The 15026-nt window shown below is 37.4% G+C and overlaps 1 protein-coding gene across 1 annotated transcript in view; it reads left to right on the top strand.

Moving 5' to 3' along the window:
- Positions 1 to 4069: 4069 nt before the first annotated feature.
- LOC107102818 (sodium- and chloride-dependent GABA transporter 1-like) overlaps positions 4070 to 15026 on the top strand; it is a 17471-nt gene continuing 6514 nt past the window's right edge. Inside the window, exons 1-11 of the mRNA XM_015402252.1 lie at positions 4070 to 4447; positions 5672 to 6069; positions 6369 to 6500; positions 7088 to 7188; positions 7605 to 7714; positions 8099 to 8231; positions 8778 to 8912; positions 10849 to 10952; positions 11463 to 11587; positions 12151 to 12263; positions 12498 to 12629. Of these exons, the coding sequence (XP_015257738.1) occupies positions 5823 to 6069; positions 6369 to 6500; positions 7088 to 7188; positions 7605 to 7714; positions 8099 to 8231; positions 8778 to 8912; positions 10849 to 10952; positions 11463 to 11587; positions 12151 to 12263; positions 12498 to 12629 (1332 nt within the window). The 5' untranslated portion in view covers positions 4070 to 4447; positions 5672 to 5822. The remainder of the gene's footprint in view (positions 4448 to 5671; positions 6070 to 6368; positions 6501 to 7087; positions 7189 to 7604; positions 7715 to 8098; positions 8232 to 8777; positions 8913 to 10848; positions 10953 to 11462; positions 11588 to 12150; positions 12264 to 12497; positions 12630 to 15026) is intronic.

The raw sequence follows: 15026 nt of genomic DNA on the forward strand, positions 1-15026 counted from the left end.
GATTACTTCCCTAAAAAAGTTTATTGATGCCTAAATTAAGTTAAAATGTTGAATGCTGTCTGCAAAGTATGTTTACTTTTTTACTCTGTTGCAGTTTTGCCACAACTTCCAGTCACCGAGAACAGCAGGGGGAAAGAACCCCAACAGGTGACTGGGTCTGAGGAAGCTGTTGCTGGATTCCCTGTGACAGCGCACCGCAGGTAAATTAATTTTAAAAACCCTTTATTGTCCAACATTGGGGAAATTTGTTCTCTCTGTATTTTGACCCATCCCCTTGGGGAGCAGTGGGCTGCCATTGTGTGGTGCCCTGGGAGCAATCAGGGGTTAAGGGTTCTGCTCAGGAACCCAGAGTGGAGGCTCTGTGGATAGAACTGGGTACTTGCAACTTTTTAGAGCACAAGCGCACTGCTCTAACCCACTAGGTCAACACAACAGGTATGTGGGGATCTGAGTGGATCTGACAGCAAAATAGCAAAGCCTCTATCTGCCATTGAACACAGAGCAGGTCAAGAATCAAGGCATCTCTACACACTTTACTGAATGCGCATTAGGCGCATCAAAGATGCCCTTGAGATGCGTCTGGACTTACTGTGGACAAGCATAAAAAATTAATCAGGAAAATCATTTTCGCTGCTGAAATCGCATGCAGTCGAAAGTAGCATTACTCACCACAGTAACCAAGGCGGTAGTAGAACAACATATTGTAAACCAATTCATGAGAAGAAAAGAGAAAAGGGTCCCCTCCAAAGCCCACTGCAAGAGCACCCCCCAGGCAGCCTGATAAACGTCTAGGAGAGCTTAACAAACAGACGGGGCCCTGCCACTCCATGACATGGCCAAGAGATCCACACAGACAATGTCGCCAATGCAAAAAAGACCACTGATGGTTCCTCAATGGCACTGTCAACACTGTCAAAAATCTCCAGATAGAGACCACACGGCACCTCACATGCTCCGGCAGTTGCTCTCAGCATTCAGACATCTATCCAACATACTCCAACCTCGAAATCTCCCTTTCATCACCAGACTGTATTCTTGCCCACCATGGCGTAAAGACAAAACAATAGGCCCCTAAGCAAAATTATCTGGGTGGGCCCCATATGCTGTGCACCACTTGATAAAGGTTCAGGATACGGCGACAGTTCCATAAATCGGCCAAGAAGATACAATTATGCAATTCTCAGTAGTATATGATCACACATCACACACATGTGCCTGCGCAATCGCAGTAGTTCTAATCCACACATGATGCATGAAATATTGTACTGCCTGCAAGCGCTTACTTGCATTAAAAAAACACCACCTCGCAATCTGGGACAATTTATCAGACTCACTGGCATCTGTGAAAAACTATCTATATCATAGAGACTCCCTGGACTTCAGGGAGACTTGGGATGTTAGCACAACATGCCATGGGGCTAGCTTGAGCTTCACAGCCCCCCCCCCCTCCTCCTTTAATTTACGCTCTGGGTTACCCATAGTTCCAAGTCATAGTGTAAAAAATAAAATATTCAAATACATTGTTATTTCAAGATATTTATTGTGGTTTGAAACATATTATATGAGTGTATTTTTTACCAACCATCTAAAAACTACACACAGTTATTAACATATTAATTAAAAGTACCACTGTCCGCTTTGCTATTGGTGTCGTGTTTTAAATGGCTTGAAATCTGGCATGTGTTGCTGTATAAATACGGTCCGGTGCGGTCAGTCACTTCAGTATCAGGTGGGTTTAAGTGCAATTTTCCACACTATCACATGTGCAAAGAGATGTCCTAGTCTACAATCCCTTAAGGGACCCACCAGGTGTCAGTGATGGGGCCCCTAAGAGGTAAGCAAATGGCTGTCTCTGCTTACCTATATTTACGCCATTGCTTGCTCAACCACTCCAGCCTTCTCAGTCCACCTGCTTTGACAGGAACAAGCCTGACTCACTGTCCTTCATGTCAAACCCAGTGTGACCCCAGGGTAACACCCAACAGCAAGAGACAGCTCTGCCCTGGCATCCGTGAGTGAGTCAAGGTGGATATGCTTACATATACCACAGGGTCAAGTATTTAGTTGTTGAAAACCAAACCAGTTGCTAAAAGTATAACCAAAGGTATTCTGTTGTTTTTTTTCTCGAAAGCAGACATTTTCTCCATAGAAAGACATTCATAATACAATGTTCTTGAAGCATGTTATGTTAAATATGCTTTTGCTCTTCCAGTTTTTAAGTATAATGTTTTTTTGTATTTTTTTTAATACTTGAAACTGCAAGACCGATGTATCCTCTATTTGTTTCCAAAATCTAATTACTTGATGTCAACAAGAAGGTAAAATGAGAGACAGATTGGAACTGTATACTTTAGGCATGTTGATAGGTCTTCACAATTTTAATAATCACTTAATTCGCTGTTTTAAGAAAAGTACCCTTTAGGGTTGCTTAATTTAAGCTTTAGAAAGAGGCACTTGTTTGACCTATTGCACACATAATGAATTTGTCCATTAAACACTCAATTGTGCCATCAGTATGGAAGATAGCCAGAGATACGACAGGAAACAAAACAAAACCAGAACTGTCGTCCTATAAGTAGTTTACCAACTATCTAAAAAATCTCAGAAAAAAAAATTGTTGCACAGTTAGTGGAATATCTAAACAATTGTTCAAATTCTCTCCATCCCATGCTGTTTGGATTTAGGAAGCATCACTTAACAGAGACAGCTACTTGTTACTTCCAAGAAAATCTAAAACAACAGCTGGACAAAGGCACCTTTGTGGGTGCTGTATTCCTTGATTTCAAACGTACTTAATCAACATAATCAACCATAAACGTTGATTATGTTATAATGTTTTACTGGCCAAATTAACTCAGTTTAACTTCTCTGTAAGGGCCTTCTGCTGGATGAAATCATATCTGTCTGATAGAAAACAAATAGTTCAACAGTTCACCTTCCTCACTTGCTCTGCTGGAGTCCCATAGGTAATATTATCCGGTCCAATTCTGTCCAGCCTTTATGTCAATGATTTATCCAATATATCTAAAGCTTTAAAATGCAATTATATGCTGATGACACTGTGATATATGTTCTTGCAAAAACTAAAGGTGAAGCTGCTGCTGTTGTCTCCAGCACTGTGTTATCAATGTCTCAGTGGCACCAGAACACCTGCTTATGTTATTAACAACAGAAAAACAGTCTATATGTTTTTCTCCTGACTGCCATTAGAGGGTGATAAACCATCTGTGTTAATCAAGAGAGGGACGGGATGTGGTTGAATATTTTAAATATTTTGGAATGTTTTATGAATCTAACTTAAATTTCAAGGAGGAGGTAAAGAGAATCTCAAGTATCATTAGGTTTAATCTTTCAAATGTTAAGCATATCAAATCCTCTCTTTAGAATCAGCAAATGCTTATATGAATGCCATGATATTTAGCCATATAAACAACAGCCATATCACATGGTCTCACACTTCAGAGGCAACTCCCTAAAATACATGACAAAAAGCCTTTAAGTTATCATTATTGTAACAGTTTATGAAAATTCAACATTTCAGACTTTGATCATTTCCAGATATGTATGAATGCGGGTCTTGTTTTTAAAGTTTTATATGGACTTGCTTCCTTCCCCAAACAGATTTCATGAGCAGAAAAAACATGAATAGAATAAACACCAGAGCTTAAACCAGAGGAGACTGTAATGTTAAGCAGCATTGGACCAAATCTTGCCAAATGATAGCATCCAAAGGTCCCCAACTATGGATATCCACAGCAGTGTTTACCAAAAATGTATTTTTTGAAACTGACTCTGATTTGATGTATATCTTTTAATGTGGTGACATCAATAGAAGCACAGTAAACTGTTTATGGGGATCATAATAGCCACAGAATATTTTAGGAACATGTATAGACAGCCTTGTCCACCTTAAAATCCTTTTAGAATGCATCGGCTGGACCTATGCAGTTTCTTAGAGGAGGATGGAGGGTTGGACAGAAAGAAAAGCCCCTGGTGTAAAAAAAAAATGCATGAGTAAGGATATAAAACCTTGAGACAAGGTGACGCTCCTCTCTCAAAGCCACTGCCATCTCAGTGGTGGATATGTTGGAATTGGAGTTGGTAGACTTAGGGGGACAATGACCCTACATAGATGAGAGTAAGAACTCTGGGCTCAGTGTTACGTTCCTGTTCGCTTCGACTCAAAAGGCGACAGCTTCTTTCGCAGTGTTCTCTCCCTAGCTCTCTTTCAGCACCACTTCTTTAAGGACAGCACCCCGCACTCGCATACACGCACTTTTCCACCATCCACTCCTTCCTTCAGGATCAAATGTCTCGTCCTTGACGACGGATGCAAAGTTTTCTCCTTGGTTTTGCCTGCTTCAAGTAAAAGGAGGTAACTTTTTCGGGAAACGATTGGATATTTCCCAAGTGGAAAGTCGCACCTTCAATAAGCTTCGATTTTACTGTAAGTGGCCTATTTTTATGTGCAAAATGTTTGCGTTTTCTGTTTTTGTTTATTTTAATTAAGCGGGGAAATGTTGGATGCACTTCAGAGGCGATTTACAAGGAGATCGCCACCTCCAGATGCGCTGAAATTGACAAAGCGTGCAGAATTATGGCTTCGTCTTTCGAGCCTGCGTAATCTCATTAACAAAGATAGCGGATTCTTTCATATATCACAGTCTATTTCTAATGTAACATAAGAAATTATACTAAGGTTTTACGCAGGAGACTGTGCGCGCGTAGTTTCTTTATGCAAAAAATGTAAATGCCGATCTGATAGCCCCTTTATTGCCCCTTTTACTAAAGATAGATTCATAAATATGTATATATTTAAACCCCGTATTAAGACAACCGGAATTATTTACTTTATTTGTCTAATTACGGACCAAGCAGAAACCAAATGAATAGCGTTCAGTCGTTCTTCCGCTCCACTTTTCAAGAATAATCTATTTTGGAAAGAAAACAACCCCAATGTATGTGAAAAATTGGTTAAAATCATTCAAATATTTATTTTCACCTTTCTGAAATTAATGTTAGTTTTGGTGGATAAATAATAATCTCGGAATCAATCTCTATTGTTTATGAAAGACAAAAGAGATGGACGTGGAGTTATTAGCTACTCCAGGTGATTCATTAGAAGTGGGCTTTGCATCTGCGACTGCTAAATGTGTTTAATTGCTCTACTCTCGTACCACAGAGCAGTGGGAAGTGGGCCGTTGAATGTAGAGCACAATGAATCAAGGACAAGAGCAGGGCTTGAAATTTCTTCTAACACGGATCACTTCAGGGCCATAAACAGCAATTCTTTCTTTGGGAAATTTTTATTCCGGCTGACTTGGCACGAGGCATATTTTCTCTAAAGAACCTGCAAATATTTGAATTAGGCCCTATATGCATTTAATAGTATATTTATATTTTTCCATTTAACAGTTATACACCAGAAAAAATATATAGATTTTCGTTAAAACGGCACAGATTTAAATAAGGTATAGATATGGAGAAATTGCATTTTATAATCATTTAGTAATTTTCTTTCCATTTTTTCCCCCACCTTAGTAGTAAATAATTTCAAATTTTATAAGTATACGCCTCTATCAGAATTAACATGCTAAACGTGTCTTTTTGATTAACTATTAAATTTTTTTTTTTTTTTTTTTTTTTTTTTTTTTTTTTTTTTACTTTTCAGAGTCTCGTCGCCTTTCCTCGTCATTCACAGAGCCTCTATGATCCCTCCTCTCTCGGCTTTTCTCCGGAGACAATTTGTGCAGGACGGATTCGCGGACTGGTGCTGAAACTAGTGCTCCGCTGGTTAGGACTTTCTATCACAGACCGTCATCATGGCCACAAACGGGACCAAAGCCTCGGACGGACACGTCTTAACCGAGACGGTGAACGACGCACCCTGCACCACGCCAAATGACAAGCCTAAAACGCTGGTGGTGAAGGTACAGAAAACGAAAAAGGATATACCCGAGAGAGAAACCTGGGGTGGAAAATTTGACTTTCTCCTCTCTTGTGTCGGATACGCAATCGGACTTGGAAATGTTTGGAGATTTCCTTACTTGTGTGGGAAAAACGGCGGAGGTAATCAGGAATTGTGTCCCTATTTTCAACATCTCCAAAACGGAATGTAAATGTTTATGTGATCAAAGGGCTGCTGAGGCTGATTCTGGGAAATTTGAAAAGAAAGTCTTAAGTTTATCCTCTCATCAACGCTGTGCGTAATTGCGCACAAGCAGAAATAAATTCTGCTTGGTTGTCTGAGCTCAGCCCGAAACCAAATACTCCCTCTACCGAATAATGATTTTTAAAAAAGGAATATAATGAATACTAATGGCTGATGGTCTATGATTCACACTCCTGTGCTTATTTGCTTCATCCAGGGGCCTTCTTGATTCCCTACTTTTTGACGCTGGTATTTGCTGGCATGCCCCTGTTCTTTCTGGAGACGGCCCTAGGTCAATACACTTCAATTGGAGGTCTTGGTGTGTGGAAGCTGGCTCCGATGTTCAAAGGTAACATAATTATTAACTCTGTTCAATATATCTATAGATATAGATATAAATCCATCTAGATAGATAGATAGATAGATAGATAGATAGATAGATAGATAGATAGATAGATAGATAGATAGATAGATAGATAGATAGATAGATATACCCACACACACACACACAATGGACCCTTTTATATTAATACTAATGTTGAGCTTTTTGCCAAGCTTACCTCTAAACACTTTTGACTGCACTGTTATAATACGGGAGCAGTTGAGTGTGTAAAAAATGTAACATATTCAAACAATTGCATTTTTTAGATTGGCTTGTGTTTCTTGTAAAGTACCACAAGTGGGGAATTTTTGTGATCTGTGTGTGGTCGTATAGCTACATATAAAATATATCTACTTAAACTAAATTTACGGTAATAAAGGTGATATCTGAGTGATAGGCATTGGTTGTAAATGTTAAGAGAAAAAGTTGAAAATTGAAAACTTTCATTATTGGAGTTAGATAGTATAAGACCATAATATTCCTGCTATGTCTGATCTATTTTTTGTTGTTTAGAGCAGAGTTAACATAGTACCTGTATTTTCTGTTGGTTGCAGGTGTGGGTCTGGCTGCAGCTGTTCTTTCTTTTTGGCTTAATATATATTACATTGTAATTATTGCCTGGGCTATTTACTATCTCTACAACTCATTCAGCTCTGTGAGTATATTCACTCTGTAAACTCACTACACCTATTCCTTCTTTGTCATTTAAAACATAGTTGTTCCTTTGAATGTATCTTTACATTGTAATTTACTTTATTAATGTGACAGGCTGCTTGCCAGAATCTCTTATGTAAGGCTGAACAACCCTTTAACAGAGTATGACTTTTATCACTTCCTTTCCTGCATAATTAGCATCTCACACAAGGTATTGATAAATGCATTCTGTAATGAAGCATTCACCTCACTGAGAAAACCATGAAATCTCAATGTCCCAAATGAGCATCACGGTCTTGGCTGCTTGGCAGCCTAAGAGAATGGGACCCAATGAAGGGACAGCATTTTGAGCAAAAAAAAAAAAAAAAGAGTTGTCTCCCTGTCTCTATGTGTGTTTTTTTCTCTTCCTGGTTTCAGGAGCTACCATGGAATACATGTGGCAATGCCTGGAACACGGATCGCTGCTACACCAACTATAGTATTGCAGACACGACAAACCTCACCAGTGCTGTTCTGGAATTTTGGGAGTAAGTTGGATCTTTAAGTCTGCCAAGTCGGAAACTTTGTGAAATGTAGTAAAAGATCATTTTCCACCAGGGTGGGTGAGAAAGGATCAGATGAAGGCAATTTGCATATGATTGACCAAAACCTCCAAAAGGGAATGAACTTCAACGCATAACAAGAAATGAAAGTTCACAAACAATAAATAGTCTGATGCAGTGGTAAAAAATAACATTTGTTTAACGTTAATTTAACAAAATAAATAAATAAATAAAAAAGAAAAATAAAAAAGCTATTTGAAAACAGGAAAGGGACTTTCATGCATACTTGTTTGCGTAACCATGTGTGAATCTTCAAGTTATTTTACTCTGGTGCGTTACAGTTGGACCACTCTGCTTTTTTTGCTACAGACGTAACATGCACCAGCTGACGGATGGTTTGGAGAAACCAGGGGAAGTTAGGATTCCACTGGCCATCACGCTTGCCATTGCATGGGTGCTTGTCTACTTCTGTATCTGGAAGGGTGTCAGCTGGACAGGCAAAGTGAGTAGATGATAAGGATGAAAAATCTGTACAGTTCTAGAAATATTATAGTATACAGATGACAAATGAAACTTTACTTAGTTTAAATAAAGATATCATATATATTTATTTATTTTTTTAGAAATTGTTTTCCTAATACCCTTTTTCTTATTATTGACATTCACAAAGTCATATAAAACAAAGGTCTTAAATTTGATTGTTTGATCATATTTTGAATATTTTACACAAAAAAAGCTAGATACCTCCCCCTTTTAATTGATGTAAGTTGCTTTCTTCTTGAATGATTTCAACAGATTTGACTTTGCACATGTGCAAAATGGATTTAGATAAGGTGAAAGAACTGTAATCCTGCTGTTTCTAGGGTTATTATGCTTCAGATGGAGGGCTGAGTGGGGCATTGTGCAGTTCTGTGGGAATGGTGCCACAGTAACACTAAATTGACAAGTTGAGCTATGTAGGCTTTTTTGCAACCTAATGCAATATTTAATGATGTAATCCATGCCTTCCAGAATTTAAAGAACACTCTTACCATGTTGTATTTCACAGGTAGTCTACTTCTCTGCAACATACCCTTACTTTATGCTGTTCATCCTGTTTTGCCGTGGCGTCACTTTACCTGGAGCAATTGATGGGATTCTCTTCTACATCACACCAGACTTTCAGAAACTCAAGGAATCTGAGGTGAGCCTTTTGAGTTTTGGTATTCAGAAAAACACAGCTACATTACACAAAATACAGTAAATAAAGAATAGGAATGGGTTTAACTTTGTTGACATGAGGTTGTCAAACTTATCTTTTTATGGAAAAGCTTTCAATCACTATGTTTTAGGGATTTTTAAAGATGCAGTGCTTTGCAAAAGTATTCCTATTGAATCTTTCTATATTTTGGTTATATTACAGTCACAATAATAATTGCATTTAAGTGGATTTGGCATAATAGACTGACACAAAGTAGAACATAGCTGTCAAGTGGAACAAATGTAATACGTGGTCCATTCCACAAATAAAATAAATAAATAACAGAGATACATGAATCTGCACTTTACTCTTTACAATAGTTAATAAGTTAATAAGCTCAGAGCACTAACTTCAGGGTTTAAAAATAATAGAACGCTCAGAGGTTTGATAGACAACCTGTGATAGAAAACCCAAACAGCATCATGGATACCAAGGATTGCTTTACTGTAGACAGGTTAGTGTTTGTCCTTAAAAATCTGAATTTTTTGCAATTCTTTATTCTAGATTTTAAATTCAAACATGTATTTAAGTTAATTATGTTTGGCTGTCTAGGTTTAGCATCTTATCATCAAACCAAATTACTCATACAGGTAAAACACTACTTGGCAATAAAGAATTTTCTGATTCTGATGTGGGACTTAAAACTAGCATTCAAACTATGAATACACAATTTCCACAGTGGAACATAGGGGTGACAGTATTGTGATGTGGGGATAATGCTCATCAGAAGGGACAGAAAAGGTAGTCAGAGTCAATACTTTAAAGATTAATCACATGTTAAAGTAATTCTATCCCAAATTCACACCTAAATCTAGTTTGTGGCATGACTTGTTAAATCTGTTATCAAATGCTCTCTATTCAAACTGACAGAATTTTAGCTACACAGATTTTTGGCTCTGAGTTTGTAAATTCTGTAGAGACTTTACTCTAACAGAGGATAATATGGGTATGCAGGGAAATAGGTTATATTAAAGTTCATAGTCATATGGTTTATCACATATATGCAGTGGTGGGTGGAGTACAAAAAAATTGTACTGATCTTACTTTAACTCTTTTTAATAAAAAAGAGTTATCATCCAAAAAATTTGTAAGAGTAAAAACGTATTTGGCTTCTAAGGTACTGAATAACTCATAAGGTCTGATTTACTATTTAAATCTATATAATAAGATAGACCAAACTGTAAAGTAAGGTATAAATTCTGGTATTTTAAAGACTATAATAAAATCTTTAAAAGAAAGAAATCATGTAATCGAAAAATAAGAAATCAACGCAAATGAAGCAATTCTTCAACCAGTTTTATTTTATCATAAAAGTTATAAAAGCAGTTCCACCAGTGGCAATATTTGTTCCTTACTGTATAGTAGTTCTATATAATAGTAGATTCAACAGATAGGAAGTAAGCTTGTGTACTAAAAAAGGAAAACTAATGTTGACATAAACATAAACTGTGTGTCTTTGTTACTCCCATTGAATGGAGTAGCCAAACATTTTACTCAAGTTAAGTGCTCCCCACCAATAAATATGCATAACCATCTTTTTCAAATTTTTATCTTTGAAAAATATAAAGATTTACTCGTTCTTAACTTTGTCTTTGCTACTTTACTCTGTCATAGACAACCTTAATTAATTATTTAACATGAGGTAATCCTATGTCTATACTGTGTGAGCAACAGTTCAGATAAAGAACGAATACATTGTAATTACAAGATTTTTTTTTTTCTTTAAACTGTTGAAAGCATTTTTTTGTTTGCCTTAATAGAGAACTTTGTTTTTCTATAATGATCTAAGTAAAAAAAAAAAAACTCTTAACAATAAAAAAAAAAACTGCAGTCTATACGTAATGACTTTGACATATTTTCTAAACCCTTTGTGGTTTAGGTATGGCTTGATGCTGCCACACAGATCTTCTTCTCCTACGGTCTGGGATTAGGCTCTTTGATTGCTCTTGGCAGTTACAATCCCTTCAATAATAATGTCTACAGGTAGGTGACTAAATTATTCTCCCTCTCAGGTTAATTTACCTTTAAAGGTAACTGTACACTTGAAATGTTAACAAACAGTTCCAATCACACACTACATTTTTACAGAAGATCAAAAGTCTCCTTTTATTTTCTTTTATATTCATAAAGCCTGTATGCCTACTGTACAATCTTTCTCTTTTTGAAAATTTTACTTTTGGCTACACAGGACTCACAATGTTTTGTTTTTTCCCCTGTTTGTTCAACCCTTAAGAATATATAAAATGTGCTATGCCTCACCCACCCTACTTAACCTAAAGACTAAAGAAGCAACACTGAATGATGTTGAAATCCAATATTATTTAAGTTCAGTAAAAAATTGCTTTAGCTTCCATGATTCTACAGAAAAGAAAATGGCTTTTGACTTCTCCCTTCCATTTTCCCCCAAATGCCTCACTCCAATGTGTGACAGGATGATAAGGAATTGATACAGGCATAACAATGGCTATCTTGTGTTTTTCTCTTTCCCCGTAGAGATTCTATCATTGTCTGTTGCATCAACTCCTTCACCAGTATGTTTGCCGGCTTTGTCATCTTTTCTATTGTGGGATTCATGTCTTACGTAACAAAGAGGCCAATTGCTGACGTGGCTGCCTCAGGTAATTATTGTTGAAGATTATAGAAAATGTATATCTATATAAATAGATACAGTTATGAAAAAATATTAGCCTTTTTTTTATTAAAAGCAATGTTTCCCCAATAAAAAAAAGAGAAAGATAGAAAATAAAAAAATGAAATCCCTATAGAGCCATAGCCTTCAATGTATGTATGTAAAAACATTAATATGTTATCTCTAAGCTCTAATGAGCTATTTCTCTCATCATTATACCTTATGTGCCCGAACTGATATGTTTATTGTTGCGAGACAAAAAAATTAACAAGATAGTAATGGCAAGTATTGCAGTCTAATATTTTTTTAATGACTGTCTGTATATATAGAGAATAGTAACTGTTTTTTGTTCATTGCAATAATAATTGTAGCTATGTGGCATTTTTTTTTGTTGAGTTGATTTTACCTAAAATATCTTGTTTTATACAGCAGTTTTTTGCATTGTTGAAATTCCTTAACTGTTATAAATAATAATAAATCCTTTCATTATATGAATATGTTCATACCTTGCCTACTGTGTACTGGGGCTAAAAGTAATCTATTTTGTATCAGGACCTGGCCTGGCCTTTTTGGCGTATCCTGAAGCCGTCACCCAACTACCAATCTCTCCTCTCTGGGCAATACTGTTTTTCTCCATGCTGCTGATGCTGGGAATTGACAGCCAGGTGAAAATAATCCAGTAAACATGGTCTGCTTTTTTGGACCATGACAATACTTACTAGATTAAAATATTTTTCAGGTGTCCTAATGTATTTAAATTTGAACCTTATTTTACAAAAATGTACTTCTTTTATTAGAAAGCAATATTTTGCTAAAAGGTTTTCATCTGTATACTAAAACAAACTATTTTATTGTGACAGCAGTGTGTTAAGTAACACAGTTTTGAAATGGCTCTGCAGTTCTGCACTGTGGAAGGCTTCATCACAGCACTGGTTGATGAGTTTCCTCACATCCTCCGAAAACGTAGAGAAATCTTCATCGCTTGCGTCTGCCTTGTCTCTTACATCATTGGCCTGTCAAACATCACACAGGTAAATAAGTGGAAATATCAGGGATGATACAACATTTGCTAAACTTGTGTATGTTTTGGGTATCTTCTAACTTTTTCTTTGTCAAGGATTTTATGATTTTTTTTAGACCAGGTAGACTTTCTCTCAGTTATTAATACAAGTTATTATGTCGGTAATATCTAAATAGTCTAATACAGAAAAAGGCATACATTTTTGTTTTCAATTTTGAACAGCAATGTCTTCATATTTTCTGCACCTGCTGGCTGTGCTCCACTGCAAACATTAGCTTGTACATAGATAAAAAGAGTAAGGAATTCCCCCCCCTTTCTGAGTGTTCCGTAGTGGGAGTCTAACCTCTTACCTTTGATTGCAAGATGGAAGTTCTGTCTTTTGTCTTTGCTAATGCACTCAGTAGTCTTCAGATTACAAAGTTTTCTTTAAATACTTTTGTGCTGTTTGGCAAGGGATTGGCATTTGGAGATTATGAGGGACTGCAGTGTCAAGTTGAGTAACAATGGTATCACCTAAAGGTCTGTGAATCTAAGGATGGATCTAAATTTGAATAGTGTTTGGCTGTTGGTCTTGCAAGGCACAAGATATCTATAAAAACAAACAGATTGAGCAAAAGGTGGTCCATCTATTTTAGTTTTATGGGTTTCATTTCCATTTTGTGTCATACTCTGGTTGTGTTTGGGTTCTTATGTATTTCCTGTTTAACCCCTGTTGCCCCCTACTGTCAGTCTCCTTCACCTAGCTCTCTTCTAGATTCTTCTGTCCACACCTGCTCACCTGCCTATCAGTTTATTACCCCAGTCATTTTTTTGGTATATGTACTCCTCCTCTTCAGTTACTACTTAATGGTTCCTTGCCGTTTATTTGCTCCTTAGGTGTGTTTTCCCTGGTGTCTTGTTGTTTTTGGTTTTCTGTATTTTGTTATGTTAAATTTTTGCTTCAGTTTCCACCTTTTGGATGATTAAATCTGCAAGATATTACTTCAGCGTCCAGCTCTGGATTTGGACCCTCTTCAAACTTCCACAAAACCTGACATATCAATGTGAAATCTGATTGACTATGAGCAAGATTTTCCTTTGAGACCTTGCTTGAAGATTTTTGTAACCCATCATGGTGGTAGCCAGAAGTCCCACTAACAAATGCTATTAATGTTGGACACCATTCAGCTGACTGTTGAGATCTTGAGGAATGGGACGATGTGACGGTCCTAGTCTAAGGATCCTATTTTTCTTTTCTTTTCTTGAGGAAGGGGAATATGGGATAGATCTGAACTATTTAGGGCATACACTTTCTACCCCTCCCGAGGGAGTGTAGTGCAATAAGTTACAATAGAGATTATGATTGATCAAATCTTTAAATTAGAAATCTATCATGTTTTTCTGGTTATAAAACAGCAAACTGGATATTAACCGCTTTGGCATCCCTTTTTTAGCTGAGTTAGGTTGATTGGTCTAGATTTACTTTGCAGATGTTTAAATGGGATTGGTCTATGTGCCCTAAGCCATTTTGTGATGAGTTCTGCTGGGATACGGGGTACTGGGATCAGTTTTAAGGGATTGATCTTTATACTATTAAAAAGCTAGGTCGGCATCATCAGCTGAATGTTAAGCTTGGTATAAGTGCAGTTTGGCCTAAACCAAGCTTGCGTATTGGCTCTAATCATGGCTGTGGTGTTCATTGGTAGGAGTTGAAAGCATAGTTATGTAGAGAATGGTGTACTGCTAGGTAATTTCAGGGTTTGGCCTTGGCATTTTGCTTTTGGTTCGGTTATTGTCTTCAGGCTTTGAATGAGTGACCAGGTGGGGTTTTTTTGGCCATGTTTAGTGTCACCAGAGAGACGGTGTGATATTCTATCTAAAGGAATAGATCCTATCCCAAAAAATGTGGACTCATCCCTTTAGTGAGGATGTCATTAATTTGCCTAAATAAGTTGGCTTTAGTCTCTTGGTGTCATGTTTCTATGTGGATGGATTGCCACCTCAACTACAGTAATGAAGGCATTACATTTGTTTTTTGTTGTGAAGAAAGACTTTTAAAACGAACTAACACATCTCGTATTTTACATCTGCCACCCACACCTATGGTCATGCAGGTAGTGCATGCATATTACCCGGGTCCTTCCTGGGGAGCATCCCTGCCCTCTTTGAAAGTAGAATGCCTGTTTAATTGATACGGAAACCATGGGCAGACCTGAAAAAACCACTACTGTAGGGACCGTAAATCATGTCTAAGGTGCTACAGAAAGAACTGGAGAATGGGAGGTGAACATTTAGGTTTCCCTAATGTTATCCCAGTGACATGATTTCAGACAAACTGGAGATGCTGGCTGGCTGGCTGGCTGGCTGGCTGGCTGGCTGGCTGGCTGGCTGGCTGGCTGGCTGGCTGGCTGGCTGGCTGGCTGGCTGG

This window comes from Cyprinodon variegatus, unplaced genomic scaffold (assembly GCF_000732505.1).
Source record: "Cyprinodon variegatus isolate N-32 unplaced genomic scaffold, C_variegatus-1.0 Scaffold1324, whole genome shotgun sequence".
NCBI classification, from domain to species: Eukaryota; Metazoa; Chordata; class Actinopteri; order Cyprinodontiformes; family Cyprinodontidae; genus Cyprinodon; species Cyprinodon variegatus.